Genomic DNA, 16,996 nt, shown 5'->3' with positions numbered 1-16,996 from the left:
TGATGTCAACACTTAGATCTGAGCTGCCAACCCTTCCCACCCACCACCTAGGTATATCAAATACAAAGGGCAGATACATGGGAGCCTCAAGGATCTCCATCAGTCCCAGTAAAAAAAGGTCAGAGGTGCAGTATACACAGCCACAGATTCAGATTGGGGCTGCACCAGAAAAAGGGTGTGGCTGGCACTAGGGAACCTGCATTTTCAAGTAGCAGGGCTCCAGGGAAGCCTACAGCCAACCCTTAAAACCTCTCATCACAAAATAGACTAGGCCTCTCTAAAGATCTTCTTTCCTCCTTGGACTTCCTTTTTTCCTTGGTGCATGTGTCCATGGCAACAGTGGTGTATAGATTCTTCTCTACCTTCAACAGCAGAGAGTGGGTTAGAGACAAGGAAGATGAGGAGGAAGCAAGGAAAGGGAGAGGATATGGGGGGCTCCAGGAGAAAGATGAAATGATGGAGGAAGGGGATACAGGAGAAAATGCAGTGACCCCGCAACTCATCATGGGTTTCCTGCCTATTTTAATAACTGACCCCACTGTCATCAGCATTGCTTCTATTTCACCAAAGGAATTCCATCTGAGAGGTTAAAACTAGTTCAGCAGATCTAGGCACCTTCTAGTGTGCATCCAGTATGGACTCACTAAACAAATGAAAGAAGGAACTTAGTATGGTCATTCTTTTATTTAGTTTTGTGAGTGCTTTTCCTGCCCACATTCTAATACAGAGAAAAGTGCAGGAGTCTCCAGTCTTTTTTAAGCCTGTTAGCACAATGGACTAATGGCTGCCATTTTGTACCCTTACAACTTCATGTGACATTATTAACCGCCTCAAGGATGAGGAGGAAAAGTGGAATTTGTTTTTTAAATTAATAAAGTGAGAGACCAGGTTCTCTCCATACCCAATTCCCTTACATGTATTTGTGATCTGGGCAGGAGGGAGGGACACAACTAGGACACTTCATTTGGCTGAGTACTTCAATTTGTTCATTCCGACCATGTGCAAAAAAATCAACTCAGAAAATAAGTTTTTTTTGGAACACTGCTGCATAACAAAAACATGACAATCTTTTGTGTTCATGAAAGGGATTTAATGCAGTGACACAATAAGTTTGAGGATCTTAACATTACAACCTGCTGATCCTTAACAAAAAAGAAAATATATCAGTCAGTGTGGATGCTGCTATCTATAAGCCACCAAACTCACCAGACTTTCCCCTTTGTCCCACTGAAGTCCGTGAATCTGTTCATTTCACTTTCAGGATTGGCTACAGAGCACAAAGGCTTTTACACAGAAAACATTCAAATAACTAAAGGCAAGGTCCATCCACAAGAATGTGGAGGGAGGGAGGGAGGAAGGAAGGGTGAGAGAGGGAGGGAGGGAGTAAGGAAGGGTGGAAGACAAAGACAGAAAGAGAGGGAGGAAGGAAGACAAAGAGACAGAGAGAGGAAGGAAGGAAGACAAAGACAAAGACCATTTATGCACTTGGAACTTCACTGCCCCAGCTCCCATGCAGGAGCACAAATTGGGGGTGGATGAGGTGCACCAGGCCAAATGCTCCCCCATGTGGATGCATGAAGAGGTGGGGCAACCTCCTATGACTAAAACTCCAGCCTGCAGCCCAGCATGAAACCTCCAGTGCGTAAACGGTCAAAGAGAAAAATGGAAGCAGGGAGGAAAGAAAATTGCCCTAACAATTAAAAATACAATAAAATGCAGGGTTTTTTCTTTGCACGGTCACCTATAAAACTGAAGTCTCTAAAAACAAAGGCAATACAGGGAAAGGGCTGTAAGAAAAACTACAATTTTGGGGATCACCCTGGGAAGCTATAGATCAGTTTAGATTTGTACAGCAAGTGCAGCATACAACAGCTGGCTGAAAAGTCTCCACCCCCCCCTTCTGTCACTTACAAACTAATCCCACATTATTATGGACTTCCTATACTTCAGCCTTTGTTCAATAGTTCTCCCCAGGCCAACTCCCACCAGTTATGGTAGTTGGCCACACGCCCCCTTTAAATATATACACAAAACAATACCAAACCAACACAGACTTGCATCCCAGGACTTGAAAGAGAAATCACAGCCATCAATAAAGCAAAATAATAATAAAGACTCATAGGGATAGCCAAAGGTCCTAAGACGACAACGGTGCAAAAGTCATGAAAACAGTGATGAAATCCCCTGGCATCTCCTTCAAAAGCAAAGTTCTGTTTTTAGTGGAATGTAACCTTTGCATCTAACCTGCACAATGCTTTGTAGAACATCCTAGGTTCGCAATACTTGGCCGTAACCCTGGAGAGAGGCTGCTAAGCAGCATGCATCACAGCTTTCAACAACTCCCCAGCTTGGTTCTCATGAGGAACAGTACATGTCACTATGCAACTTAACAGGCCTTTGTTTTGGCAAGTCTAACAAGGCCGCAGTGCTCCTGGAATAGTCTTGTAACATAAGAAAAGGTTCCGTCAGATAGGTCAAAGAATGAGAGTATGTATTTCCAATTTTCCTTCTTCCTCTTGTTAAAAAAAGCAGATACAAGTTGATGAGAAACCTAAATCTTCTCCATTGTTCAAGCTATTTCTCACAAGTCACCTCCCCAGCACACCAGTTTTTTGACAAATGCTCTTTGATTCTTGAAAGCTTATTCCCTGATTTTTTTTTTTGATCTTTAAGGTGCTATTGGACTCAAATTTTGCCCAAGTAAATTGTGTAACCGGCAGTTCTTTGGAGTCAATGGATACCATCCTGTTTAGGCTTGCCAATGTGAAATTTGACCTTTAGAAGGATTCTGAGATTTATAAGAACAACATAACCAGAACAGGGAGACAGATGAAAGCAACAGACTTAGATGGAGGGTGGTGGGGAGTTCGCAAACTCCCCCAAGCAGAAAAGTACCAGGCACAAAATTGAGCAGCTCGGGAAACCTCAGCTTTTATAGCAAACTCAAAACCATTAAGCCCTTAAAGATAGTCCTGACTTTGTGAAATCTCAAAAGCTGATGAGGCAGGGAAGGGGACTGAATATGACTTACAGTGGTCAGAATACCAAGTAAGAACATAGGAAAAGCCCTGCTGGATCATACCAATAAAAGAAGACTTGGTTTTTATATGCCGCTTTTCTCTACCAGGAGTCTCAGAGCGGCTTCCGATTGCCTTCCCTTTCCTCTCCCCACAACAGACCCCCTGTGAGGGAGGTGAGGCTGTGAGAGCCCTGATATTACTGAAGAAGAAGAGTTGGTTCTTATATGCCGCTTTTTTCTATACGGGAAGGAGCCTCAAAGCAGCTTAGTCGCCTTCCCATTCCTCTCCCCACAACAGACACCCTGTGGGGTGGGTGAGGCTGAGAGAGCCCTGATATCACTGCTCGGTCAAAGCAGCTTTCTCAGTGCTGTGACAAGCCAAAGCTCACCCAGCTGGCTGCATGTGGAGGAGTGGGGAATCGAACCCAGATCGCCAGATTAGAAGCTGCTGCTCTTAGCCACTACACAACACTGGCTTTATTTAGTCCAGCATCCTTTCTCACACAGTGGCCAGCCAGACACACTTCAAAATGAAATTCCACAACTCACTCAAAATTTACATTAGAAAGATGATCTTTCTGCCCGAAAGTTAATGACTGTTTCCACTTTCTGAGAGGAAATAACTTGAGGTTTTGTTTATCTTTCCATTGTCATCCACAGGATAAGGGCCTGGTGTCACCAGTGGCACATCTGCACTGCATGCAGAAGGTCCCAGTTTAAAAGCGTCACCTAGTAGGCGAGGTGAATGACCATACCCACAAGACCATGGAGAGACACTGCCAATCAAAGCAGACAAGGCTGACCTTGAGAGGTCAAAGGCTGGACTCCATATAAGGCAGAAGTGTTCCGACACTCACTTGTGGGACTTTGACAAAGTTTAGGAGCTGGAAATGGTTCAAGCTTTAGTTGGAGGGGATTATTTTCTTTAAACTTTTAAAAAAGAAAAACAAATTAATCGCACCCCTGCTTTTGAACTTACATTTTCCCATCTCAAAATTCAATGGCAATACAACACAGGATGGGGAACAAACCCTTCTGCAAGAATGGGCAATATAGCAGTCGCTGTAACATTTATAGTCGCTCAGCATGAACAGCGCTTGAGTTGTATCAAAGAGGAAAACGCTTACAGAAGGTCAGGCAGGCAATGTTCTACCATGTTTAAGTGGGTGTGTTATGCTTTGTCAAATTAAAAAAGACTCTGCTGGAACTGCTACATAATGAATAATAATAAATGCTAAAAAGAGGAATGGGGGAAATTATTTGCTCATTAGAAGAAAAGCTATGTAGCTTCACAGACGTATTGCTACATTTTTATCCTACCTTTTCTCCATCATGAGGTTTGCACACTCAGGATCTCAGACTTCCAGTCTCTCACATAGCCACTGGACACACCTAGACCTACTTAGCTTCAGCAAAGTAAGTAATATCATGCAGCTTCAGTCTCACTCCTACAATGGAAGAGGCATGTACTGTGGGCAGGGGGGAGGGAGACTGAAGAGAGGGATCCAGCACTATATTCCTTAACACTGTTCTTCTCTTGCCTCTTCCCATCCTGTGCCCTTTGATAGCCCATCATTCCTCCTCAAGCCACATTCTGATTTAGAGTGGGGGCAAACTATTATAAATTGTCAGTGGCCCACATCACCTGCCCAAGCAAGGTAACATATCAGGTAAGGCAACAGCAATGAACCTTCAGATCCTGCTTTCTCATAGAAGAAGAAGAGAAAGAAGGAAGAAGAGTTGGGGTTCTTATAAGCCACTTTTCTCTACCCAAAGGAGGCTCAAAGCGGCTTACAGTCGCCTTCCCTTCCTCTCCCCACAACAGACACCCTGTGAGGTGGGTGATGCTGAAAGAGCCCTGATATCACTGATAGGTTAGAACAGCTTTATCAGTGCTGTGGGGAGCCCAAGGTCATCCAGCTGGTTGTATGTGGGGGAGTGCAGAATCGAACCCGGCATGCCAGATTAGAAGTCCACACTCCTAACCACTACACCAAACTGACTCTGAGCACCCTCTGAGCTTCAGAGAGAAAGAGAGAGAGAGACTATGGAACGGGGTAAGATGCACACAGACTATTCGGAAAGAGACGGATTTCTGAGACGAGGCAAGGAACAATCTGAAGATGAAGTCCTGATTACCAATATTACAAATCCTAACTTTTTGAGATGGAACTGGGGTGCACTGAAAAGAATGGGGTGTGCTCCTAAGCCAATATATATATATATTTACATTCCGGTGCAATATGTTAAATAAAAGCATAACTAGATTTAATGTTAGTGGAATACAAGGTAGAGGTGTATACGAATATACTAATACTCAGCCAGCAACTAAATATTGATGATGACACAAGAAACTCTCCAATTATGTACACTTGATGTGATTTTAAAACAAAACAGAGAGGGAGTGAAGAAACCTGCTCTTTTACTTACTTTGAGAGCTGAAGATCTTTTTTCCTCCCAATCGAAATTATATACTATTCATACAGTGCCATACAAAATGATGCATGGTTATAGCTGAAGAATGTAACTAGACAATGAACTAGAAATGATGTCTCAGGGATCAAGTTGCCAATCTCCAGATGGGCCTCGGAGATCTCCCAAGAACTACAAATTAACTCGATTATGGCGATCATTTCCCCTAGAAAAAAAATGGCAGCTTTGGGAGGATAGGCTCTATTCCAGGGGTAGTCAAACTGCGGCCCTCCAGATGTCCATGGACTACAATTCCCAGAAGCCCCTGCCAGTGAATGCTGGCAAGGGCTTCTGGGAATTGTAGTTCATGGACATCTGGAGGGCCACAGTTTGACTACCCCTGCTCTGTGTCTTTCCAGATGTCCATGCACTACAATTCCCATGAGCCCCTGCCAGCATGAGTAGGGACTTTTGGGAATTGTACTCCATGGGCATCTGGAGAGTCGATGGCATTATACCTCACTCAAGTCCCTTCTCTCCCCAAACCCCACCCTGGAACTGGCAACTCGACTCAGGGACACAGTTTAAGCTCTGTCGTTTCACTATACAATTTAAAGAAAGGACATAGTTTCTCTCCCATGAATTTAGCTGACTGGAAAATATAGATCAAGGACATATAATCCGCGTCGAAAAATGCTACCCAACCTCGCTCGTAATGCAGAAAAACCTGGATTTTCTCTGGCGGTTCATCTAGGGTGAGGCATGTCTCTGGGAAAGTATAAGCCTTGTATTCATCCCCACAGAGCCCCAAAGCCCAGATCCCCCCTGGAGGGTGAAGGGTGACAGCTCCCTGCCTCTTCACGCACTCCAAGGAGACACCGAGAGCCCAGTTTTGCCCATCCCCTACTTCCACTTCCCAGTAGTGGATCCCTGAGGTGAATCTTTCGCAGCCCAGCACAATGGAGGTGGTGTCAAATCTATCCGGGTTGTCAGGCAGCTGCTGCCACACAGTTCCATGCTTTACGCTCTTCCTGTCTTCACTCACCACTAACATGGGATGAGCTGAGCCGGGGTCCAGAGTTATGATGGCTGAGGGGAAGAAACAAACCAAAAGTCAGAGGAGTTCTGCCACAGGGAAGGAAGCATTTTATTCTGATTTATTTAAACCCAATACAAGACAGGGAGGCTTTGAAGACCACTTGGGAAACAGGTGGCATCTTCAGGGTTCTGGAGATTTGGATCCAAGTGTTGACATAGTCATGGGTATAAAACCCCTCTGCTCTCTGAATGCTGAAAGAGCTACAAGGACAAGCAGAATCACAGAATCATAATTGGAAGGGGCCACACTGGCCATCTAGTCCAACCCCCTGCTCAACGCAGGATCAGCCCTAAGCATCCTAAAGCATCCAAGAAAAGTGTCTATCCAACCTTTGCTTGAAGACTGCCAGTGAGGGGGAGCCTACCACCTCCTTAGGCAGCCTATTCCACTGCTGAACTACTCTGACTGTGAAATTTTTTCCCCCTGATATCTAGCCTATATCGTTGTAGTTTAAACCCATTACTGCGCATCCTTTCCTCTGCAGCCAATGGGAACAGCATCCTGCCCTCCTCCAAGCAGGACTACAAGCCTTTGCCTGCTGAATGCAGGGACTGTTCCCTTCTCCAGGAGTCAGGAACCCAAAAGCTGAGCTGCATAACAATATTTAAAAAGCATTACAAATGTTTATTAAACAAAGAGCACTGATACAATATATTAAAAACAAAATAAATACAACACATATCTAACTGCACATGACAGAACAGACCAATGCACTCTTGATGTTAGTTAGGCTAAATCTGAGAGAGGTGGCCTCAGATAATACCTATTTTAGAAGGTGGGCTCCAAATCAAATAGTTTAGAAACAATAGTTGGGACTACACCTAACAGATTTTTCTTTGCCACCCAGCAAGCTTTTAGATTTTGATCTTGTACAAAAGAGCATTTCACACAATTTGACCACTGAAGAAGACCCCTGTGGGTCGAAGCACGTTTGGTCTTTTCTGTCATGTGCAGTTAGATATGTGTTCTTTTTACTTTGTTTTAAATATATTGTTTCGGTGCACTTTGTTTAATAAATATTTGCAATGTTTTTTTTTAATATTGTTTTGCAGCTCAACTATTTTGGATTCCCAACTTCTGTTTCGGTTTCCTTTTTCAGTTTTGCATTGTATGTTCCCTTCTCCAAACATAACAGAGTGTTTCGGGGAGCAGAACAAGGAGACTTCATAGACATAGCCTTGCTCTTCCGTAACAAAAAAAAAGCAACTCACCTTTTTGAGCTGCTGTTTCCATTGCTCTCGCTTTTGCCAATTCGGATATCATTGTCTCTAGAAAGGGAGAGAGGAGAAAGAGACTCAAACGTCCCCATTACACTGATGCTAGATATAAATTATTCATCTTGAAAGCATGCCCTACCCATCCATAAACTGTGTTTGTGTGTGGGTGAGAAAGAGAGGGGGGAGAGGGAACAGCAAATACAAGAACCAGATTTTCTTCATATGTTACAGCTTTCCCTGGGAATGAGGACAGAGTGTTATTCGGATACAGAAGGTGTCATTTGGCTCAGTGCTTGGCAGGCCATCCCTCTCAGCTTTCTTCTTTTTCTGTCACAGTCACAAGACGATAATTTAGAAAAGAAATGCACAAGCACTGCCTGGCCAAAATTCAGAAACAGTAGACCAGCTAAATCGGCAATGCCCCAGAATGTTACTGCTCCTATATTCCAGCTGGTCACTCCATCAAGCTCAGAGGAAAAGAAGATGCACATTTGTTTTCAAGAAGATCAGTATGGTTGCTGATCAATATGTACAATTGAATTGAAGGAGAGAAAAAGAAAAACCTCAGGGCTGGGTGCTGTAGAAGTGGGGGGAATGTGAAGACTGTGGGCCACACAATTATTCATAGTCCTTCTAAGATTATTGCACACTTTCCCCCAAGGTCCATTTTTCTCCCTTCTGTCTGAACTCCCTCCATTTCTTTCTAATTCATTCCACCCATCAAAATAATTTTTATTTTATTCTGGGCACTAAGACTGGGCTTTTTTGACGTAGAAAATGCTGAGGCCCATACAAACACAACACACACATACCCATTCACCCAGTAAAATAAATAAAACTGCCAGGAAATTCTTGACTATTTTAAGTAGCAACAAACTCTAATTTTCCCCTTTTGTTACCTCGACATTTCTCCAGAGCCTCCTTGATAACAACATTTTTCAGACTGAAATGCCCGAGTTTTTTTTCCAGGTCAGTTGGAGAAGAAGGAACTGTCATGAGCTGTGGCAGCTGTCCATCCTGACACCTAGAATGGAAAACAGGTCCATTATCTTGTAGTCAGGAACTTACCTGCATTAGATGTATGAATGACTAAAAACTGGCTGGCTGCAGTTCCCTTGCTCAAAGCACTCTTCTGATGTTACAGAATGTTCATAAATATTCTAACTGATAGTGGGAAAGTTTGTATGGAATAAACGAAACCTTTGTACAAATCTGTAAAGGTGACACTTTTCTGAGAGGGCATTTGGCTAAGGGTAATTCTGCAATGAATTGGTCTATTTATTATATGGACTATGCATTTTAATCTGTTGTATTTGGGTTTTTAACATATATAGTTTAGGAACGTTGACTTGGTCCCCATCAAGTTGGGGGAGGAGAAGTGGGCTGGAAATGTTTTGATAAAGACAAAACAACTACGTCCTAGTAGAATCAAAGAATTAGAGTTGGAAGGGACCTCAAGGGTCATCTAGTCCAACTCACTGCACTATGCAGGAACTCACAACTACCTGTCCTCATACTCACAATCTGCCTATGTTCATAAAGTCAGCATTTCTGTCAGATGACTATTTAGCCTCTGTTTAAAAGCTTCCAAAGGAGAACTCAACACCTCCCGAGGAAGCCTGTTCCACTGAGGATCCTCTCTAATTGTTAGGAACTTCTTCCGGATGTTTAGCCAAAAATTCTTTTGAATTAATTTTAACCCATTGGTTCTGCTCCTACCCCCTGGGGCAATAGAAAACAACTCTGCTCCATCTTCTATTTGAAGATGGTTATCAAATCCCCTCTCAGCCGTCTCCTCTCCAGGCTAAATAGACCACGCTCCCTCAACCTTTCCTCATACGACTTGGTCTCCAAACCCCTCACCATCTTTGTGGCTCTCTTCTGGACACGCTCCAGTTTCTCTATATCTTTCTTCAGTTGTGGTGCCCAAAACTGAACATAGTACTCCAAGTGAGGTCTAACCAAAGCAGAATAAAGTGGTAACATCACCTCACATGATCTGGACACTATACTTCTTTTAATACAGCCTTTTAAGCTACCAAGTCAAACTGCAGACTCACGTTCAGTGTATGGTCTACTAAGACCCCCCAGATCCTTTTCACACGTACTACTGCTACGACATGAATACAGATTGGTTGTAAGACTTGAAAAGAAACTAACGGGACCCAACCAGGAAGTCCATAGGTTCCTGTGCTACTTCCCTGCTCAGGAAGTAGATTGAATAAATTGTAGCTTGTTGCAACTTTTCCCATCTGGGAAACAAACAAAGACTTTTAGCACGGTTCAGACATTATTCACTCCAAACTACGTGGAGCGCCAGATTCTCAAAACTTTTCCCACCAAAAACAAAATGTGATTTGTGTGCAACACTCGAATACAGCCCAAGATTTGTGCCCTTAGGGAGAACCTTGCTCATCTTTTATTAGATGGAAGTCTAAAGTAGGTTTCCTCAGCTCTCCCCACCATAATAAAAGGTGATGATGTTTACAAAAGAGCTACGTACTTGTTCAGAATGTTCCTGATGTCCTGAGGAAGGGGAAAAAGAAAGAAGACCAGTGTCACATTTTTATGCCAGAAATATTGCCTAGACTAGAGGCGCAGAATGAGCCTCTTGTGGCGCAGAGTGGTAAGGCAGCGATATGCTGTCTGAAGCTGTCTGCCCATGAGGTTGGGAGTTCAATCCCAGCAGCCGGGTCAAGGTTGACTCAGCCTTCCATCCTTCCGAGGTCGGTAAAATGAGTACCCAGCTTGCTGGGGGGTAAACGGTAATGACTGGGGAAGGCACTGGCAAACCACCCCGTATTGAGTCTGCCATGAAAACGCTAGAGGGCGTCACCCCAAGGGTCAGACATGACTCGGTGCTTGCACAGGGGATACCTTTACCTTTACCTAGAGGCACAGAAACAAGGTAGCAAACAAAGCCTTAACAGAATTCTGAACCTGAATCTAATTTCAAACCAGCAGTCTAAAGACCGGCACGAAATAACACCGTAATGTGGCACCAGTTTTCCGTCAACACTATTTCCTGTATATCCGGCTTGAGTGCTGAAGCACAGAAAATCAGACTCCAAAGTATAAACTGTAGACCAAAACATAAAAGAATTCCAGGAAGCCCGCTGCCTGTTCCTTCCTCTTATCTTTAATGCTCAATATTAGTACAGAGTGATCTCAGATAGCAGAACTGTTTCTTATAAATCTCATTCCTGCCAATCTATCCAGATAGTTCCTTTAAGGCTAATGTATCTTAGTATCAGTAAGTTATCACCCCTGTTAACAGTATAACTACTTTAAATGTGTCTGCATTTCGTCTGTGTATTACAGACCTAAAGAGAGAGAAAAGCAGCTCTGACTTGGTCAGTCTTAATCTCAATTGGTTGCGTGGGCAAGTCCTTTTTCAAAGCCTTGTTTGCTGTCCTTGTATTTATGTGGTTTTTATTATATAGATATTTATGGAATGTAAGACCGACCCTATGAAAAACTTGTATTGATGAGAAATCAAAAGTTCCAAGAGTAACTGTTCCCATTATAAAAACCTCTCCATTGTTTTTTAATTATCTTACTCAGATGTATTCACTGGGTGTTTTTTTGGAATGTGTTTTGGCTTTTATTGGAAGTCCATCCTCGCACCTGTTTAATTTTTTGCCTCTTCAATTAACATTAAAGAAGGAACACACAACCCTTTTTAAAAATCCTTTTATGTTTTGGTCTAACTGATTGTTTATCCTTTGGACTCTCGCATTCATTCCTGGGACCTCCTTTCCTTGTTTGTATTCAAGCCCAGAGAGTCAGCCTCACCTGCAGGAATTCGCTTGCCGACTGCTGGCATTTCTCCTCCACCTCGGTGATCAAGGTATCCAAACGAGCAATCTCCTCGGAGAGTTTGGTGGCCGCTCCATCCCTCCTCTGCACTATCTCTTTGTCAAACTTCTTCAGCATAATAATCAGGAAACGCTCTATCTTCTCCAAGAATTCGTGGATTTGGTTAAACTCGGACTCTACTTTCTGCTTCTCCGTTTGCACGTCATCCTGAAAGGAGCAGGGAAAGGGTATGGCTAGCCCAGGTTGAAAAAAAGATTCCAGCCTTCTATATGCCAGCTCTGCTGCCTCGGGTGCCTGGACCAGCTTTTTTAGATGAAATGAGCCAGCAAGCCTGGGACAGCTGGGTTGGTACAACCCCAAGGCAGCAGGTTAACTCAGACAGGACACCGTCCTCAAATAACGTGCTTGGAAACCTCTGGACTCTAACTGAAGAATTAGGAAGAAAGATAATGTGCCATCAAGCTGCCATTGACTCATGTTGACCTCATCCACCAGGCATTCCAGGCAAGAGATGAGCAGAGGAAGCCACCCTGCAAAGTCTTAAATAACACTGTTTTGCAGCCTCACTGGAAGATGCCTGCCTCACCCCTTCCAGGAGGCTGCTCCATAAAAGCAGGGCAGCAACAGAAAAAAAACAAAACAGGCCCAGGTGATCACAGACTTCATCCTCAAGACCAAGGAGGACTATAAGCAGATCCTGTTGGGTGGGGAACCCAACTTCTGCATCTCATAAGGCCCATCGTACCATTATTTTATTATTATTTGTTAAATTTCTAAACCGCCCTTCCCTCCATTACACCTGCAACTGGCAGGCAGAAGTGTCCACAGGTGAGACTGCCATATGAGGATGGTTTCAGAGGACAGCTGTGTTGGTCTGCAGTAGAATAGTTAGATCCATTACCATCTTGGGGACCAGCCAGAGTTTCACGGCATAACCTTTTGAAGGTCAAACTTCCCTTCCTCAGTAGGGTAGAAGTCAAAGGGAGGATCAAGCACTTACACTCTGAAATGCTGGTTGGTTCTAAGGTCCAGTTCTAAGGTCCTACTGGACTTGAATCTAACTGTGTCACATGAGGAGTTTGTGCTATGCAGACCTGAATATATTCCCTCTTTCCCCACCATCAGAATAAACAGGCATCCCCCCTCATGTCCCATTTCTTCATGGGTCACAGAGGCAAGCTCTTACCTGATCAGCCTGGCTTCTGCACTCCAAGTCTTCTTTGGACTCTTTCAGCTTTTCTCTCCTGTATTTCAGAGTTTTCACGTGGGTGGCAACTTGTTTCTGAGCACAGACAAAAAGACATGTCAGGGACGGCACTTAGGGATCTCTCCCGCCCACAAGATTTTGGGAAGACTGGTTCTGCTTTGATAGCTTGCAGTCTGATCTGGGTTTACTCTGGGTTAAGTCCCACTGGTTTCCAGGGAGCTCTGCCCGTAACAAATGGTTTGCTATTTACAGTGCAATCCTAAACACAGTTACATCCTTCTAAGCCCATTGACTTCTTAGAATAGTGTTTTAGATCGGCAATCTTGAGCTCTCTGTGGAGTCCTGAACTTTAGCTTGGATTTGATTCCCTCCCCCCCTCCCCCCACATACACGCAGCAATTTCCAAAGATACATTTCACCAAAACACAGGGGTCTAAGTGTTATGAAAACTGAAACAATGGCATAGGCATGAATCGTAAGCATTTTGCACTATGGCTTCCACATAGGGTTTCCCAACTAATGGGCTTCCCAGTTCAGGTGGAAGAATCACAGAACAGAATCCTAGAGTTGGAAGGGGCCAGACAGGCCATTTGGTCCAACCCCCTGCTCAATGCAGGATCAGCCTAAAGCAGCCATGTTAAGTATCTGTCCAGCTGCTGCTTGAAGACTGCCAATGAGGGGGACCTCAAAGTGTTGACTTACAGCAACTCAGTAGGGTTTTTGAGGTAATAAATGAACAGAGGTTGTTTACTATTGCCTGCCTCTGTTTATTGACCCTGGACTTCCTTGGTGTACCAGCCAAGGCTGACCTGCTTAGTTTCCAAGATCGGACAAGATCCGGCTAGCCTAGGCCATCCAGTCAGGGTGCTTCCAGTTCTACTTGCGCAAAATACTTTCCCCATCACCCCTGTTCACCCATACCACTTGCCTGATTTTCAAAGAAAAGATTCTGATGATTTTTAGAGTAGGTGGACTAGCCCTCATGGGCTCCCATACATGAACTCGTTGCAGGAGGCTAGCTGTCTGAACTAGTTATGGAAGAAACAAAAAGCCTGCATTGTTCTGTCCTACACCCCACTTAACTGATGCACAGTGTTATCTGATGCAAATCGCATGTACCAGAACAATGGTGCAACCCACTGCACCTTTACATGGGAGCGAGCCCCACTGAACTTAGTGGAACTTACTGCTGAGTACAGAGACATGTGCTGCACAGTATCCGTGGAAATGCCACATAGTTTGGAATCACAGGAGTTAAGGCAAGTCAGATCCCACCCCCTTGAGTAACATCTCATTGCCCTTCCCATACCCAGGAGGAAACCGAGGAAGGGAGAGCAGGGATGCCAGGCCTTTATCATGTTAGTGACACACTGGGACTTGCTGTTCCACCAGGCCTAGGGTGTTGAGGCCACGAAATTAGCATTGAGGAATGCTAGCCTCCCTGCTTGAGGAATCCCAACCACAAAACATCAGTCCACCCAATAGAGATTAGCCCCCCCCCCCAGTAAAATTTTAAGGTGGTGGCTTTTAATATATTTTAATTTAAACCCATATTGTAACTTTTAAATTATATAAATTTAATGATTTGCTATATTTTTGTTGTTCCACACCCTAAGCCAGCTGGGAAGGGCAGGATATAAAAAATAAAGTTGTTTATGGTTATTGCTATTGTGAACAGTATAGTGTGTGTGAGTGTGTGTGTGTCTGTGTGTAGGGGGGGGTCCCTTTGTTGTTTGAATTCCTAATCAAACCTCGGTTTTCTTCTGCCGCTTTTACTAATGTTTCACAATTGTTTATTGTTTTATGGATCTTATTTTAAAAAACAAGCTGGGCAGAAAGGTATGGGTGAACAGGGGCGGCGGGGGAAGTAACCAAACCACTTTGAATGTTTCAAATCAGTAATATCAAGCATTTAACATCGAGTATAACACAGAGTTACACCCGCGTTTCATGAGTTGGGCGGAAACCAATGGTCTTAAACCGGACTAGCACAACTGTCCGACGGCAGCCCTACGCATGCCCACCCCAGAGCAAGCCCTACAGAATCCAGTAGCATCTGCTTGCAAGTACAAATGTCCAGGATTGCACGGGCCAAACCTGCTGGGGCCCAAATCCTGTTGAACATACTTCTGATGGCTGCCCAAGTAGCCGCCAGCCTGCCCCTGCCCGGGAGGAAGCGGCCCCACTGAACACAGACCGGCTTGCTTCCGCTTGCCCATCTAAGCGCAATCCTCTCGAGCAGGGGTAGTCAACCTGTGGTCCTCCAGATGTTCATGGACTACAATTCCCACGAGCCCCTGCCGGCAGGGGCTCGTGGGAATTGTAGTCCATGAACATCTGGAGGACCACAGGTTGACTACCCCTGCTCGAGAGAAAATGCTGGCAGGGGCTCGTGGGAATTGTAGTCCATGAACATCTGGAGGACCACAGGTTGACTACCCCTGCTCGAGAGCAAATGCTGGCAGGGGCTCATGGGAATTGTAGTCCATGAACATCTGGAGGATTGCAGGTTGGCCACCCCTGCTCGAGAGCAAATGCTGGCAGGGGCTCATGGGAATTGTAGTCCATGAACATCTGGAGGATTGCAGGTTGGCCACCCCTGCTCGAGAGCAAATGCTGGCAGGGGCTCATGGGAATTGTAGTCCATGAACATCTGGAGGACCAGAGGTTGACTACCCCTGCTCTCGAGGAGGCCACCCCACTGAAGCCAGGGAGACGTGCTTCTGGGTGGGGCTGGCGACAAGGCAGACCAGGGCCGGACGGGGCAAGGGTGGGTTCGGGTTCTACCTTGTAATCCTGCGCCGCCTCCTCGATGGGCAGCATGGGGTGGGCCTTGTGCGCCCGCGACTCCCTGCAGATGACACAGACGGGCGTCTCGTCGTGCTCGCAGAAGAGCTTGAGCGGCTCCTGGTGCTTGTCGCACAGGCGCTGTCCGGCGAGCGCGTTGGCCGCCTCCAGGCGCAGCCGCTTGGTCACCTCCACGACGTTGCCCAGCTCCCGGTTGGGCCTGAAGCTCCTCTTGCGCGACCAGCGGCGGCACTGCGGGCACGAGGTGTTCTCGTCGTCCGAGCGGCCCCAGCACTGCGTGATGCACGCCTGGCAGAAGTTGTGGCCGCACTCGATGGACACGGGCTCCTTGAAGTAGCCCAGGCAGATGGAGCAGGTGATCTCGCGCTGCAGCGTTTCCAGCGGGCTCTCGGTGGCCATGGCGCGAGGGGGCGGGCGAAGGAAGGGAGGCGCCGGCCAGGCAGGCAGGCAGGCGGGCAGGGAGCATGTGGCAAGCCAGCGCGGAGCCCATTGGGCGGCGGAGACAGCCGGGCGGCCGCGGCGACGCCCCCAGCATCGGGCGCCGAAGGCGGCGCCGGGGAGGAGCGACGGGCGAACATGTGGCGCGTGTTTTGGAAGCCAGTGCAATGCACAAGCCACAAGCCAGTCGCTTGTGCATCGGTGTGCACGCGAGGGTGTGTGGAGGGGTGTTTCTTTCCAGTCTTTTCATTTGCAATTCGAATATTTGATTGGGGTATCAAATATATATTCATACCCGTTCTTAATATGTCAATTCACTAACCTAAAGTTCAAACACAAAGACATCTATTCAAGACTTCTCTCCTGGCCCTAAATGAAATAGTAAATCTGTGACGTGACATTTTACTTAAAACCAGCTGCAACTATATGAAATTTTTACAGATCTTCGCAGTCTCCATAGTTTTTGTTTTTTCATATGATTCCACAAGAATGTCCATTGCTTAACATATTTTCCCGAGATCTGGGCCTTTGTATTTGGCAGCTTCAACATAGTCCAGCGGGGGGTGGTTTTTTAAAATGAGTTATGAGCGCTGTATAACATATTTTGAGTCCAGTGGCACTTTTAAGGGTGCTGTAAAGCAACTTTTATTGTTATAATATTATTGCTGTTACTGTTGCTTGTTAAAAAGGTAAAGGTATCCCCCGTGTGTGCAAGCACCGAGTCATGTCTGACCCTTGGGGTGACGCCCTCCAGCGTTTTCATGGCAGACTCAATACGGGGTGGTTTGCCAGTGCCTTCCCCAGTCATTACCGTTTACCCCCCAGCAAGATGGTTACTTATTTTACCGACCTCGGAAGGATGGAAGGCTGAGTCAACCTTGAGCCGGCTGCTGGGATCAAACTCCCAGCCTCATGGGTAAAGCTTTCAGACTGCATGTCTGCTGCCTTACCACTCTGCACCACAAGAGGCTCCCACA

The 16,996-nt window shown here is 45.5% G+C and overlaps 1 protein-coding gene across 1 annotated transcript; it reads right to left on the bottom strand.

Annotated features, from left to right (window-relative positions):
* Positions 1 to 2,802: 2,802 nt before the first annotated feature.
* Positions 2,803 to 16,033, bottom strand: LOC143831589 (zinc finger protein RFP-like). The gene is made up of 7 exons (XM_077324685.1): positions 15,561 to 16,033; positions 12,753 to 12,848; positions 11,543 to 11,773; positions 10,251 to 10,273; positions 8,647 to 8,771; positions 7,742 to 7,798; positions 2,803 to 6,520 (listed from the first exon to the last, which is right to left on the bottom strand). Exons 1-7 carry the CDS (start codon positions 15,978 to 15,980, stop codon positions 6,003 to 6,005), a joined length of 1,470 nt encoding a protein of 489 aa, XP_077180800.1. The 5' UTR covers positions 15,981 to 16,033; the 3' UTR covers positions 2,803 to 6,002.
* Between the last annotated feature and the right edge of the window lie 963 nt (positions 16,034 to 16,996).

This window comes from Paroedura picta, chromosome 3, assembly GCF_049243985.1.
Source record: "Paroedura picta isolate Pp20150507F chromosome 3, Ppicta_v3.0, whole genome shotgun sequence".
Taxonomy (NCBI): domain Eukaryota; kingdom Metazoa; phylum Chordata; class Lepidosauria; order Squamata; family Gekkonidae; genus Paroedura; species Paroedura picta.
This window is presented reverse-complemented; position numbering and strand designations above follow the sequence as displayed.

Excerpts from the sequence above, each read along its gene's own strand:
- LOC143831589 (XM_077324685.1), bottom strand. The coding sequence starts at position 15,980 with ATGGCCACCGAGAGCCCGCTGGAAACGCTGCAGCGCGAGATCACCTGC. Across the intron at positions 11,774-12,752 it reads GCAGAAGCCAGGCTGATCAG|GATGACGTGCAAACGGAGAA; the intron begins GTAAGAGCTTGC and ends TGCTCCTTTCAG. Across the intron at positions 6,521-7,741 it reads GGAAACAGCAGCTCAAAAAG|CCATCATAACTCTGGACCCC; the intron begins GTGAGTTGCTTT and ends TCTTCCCCTCAG.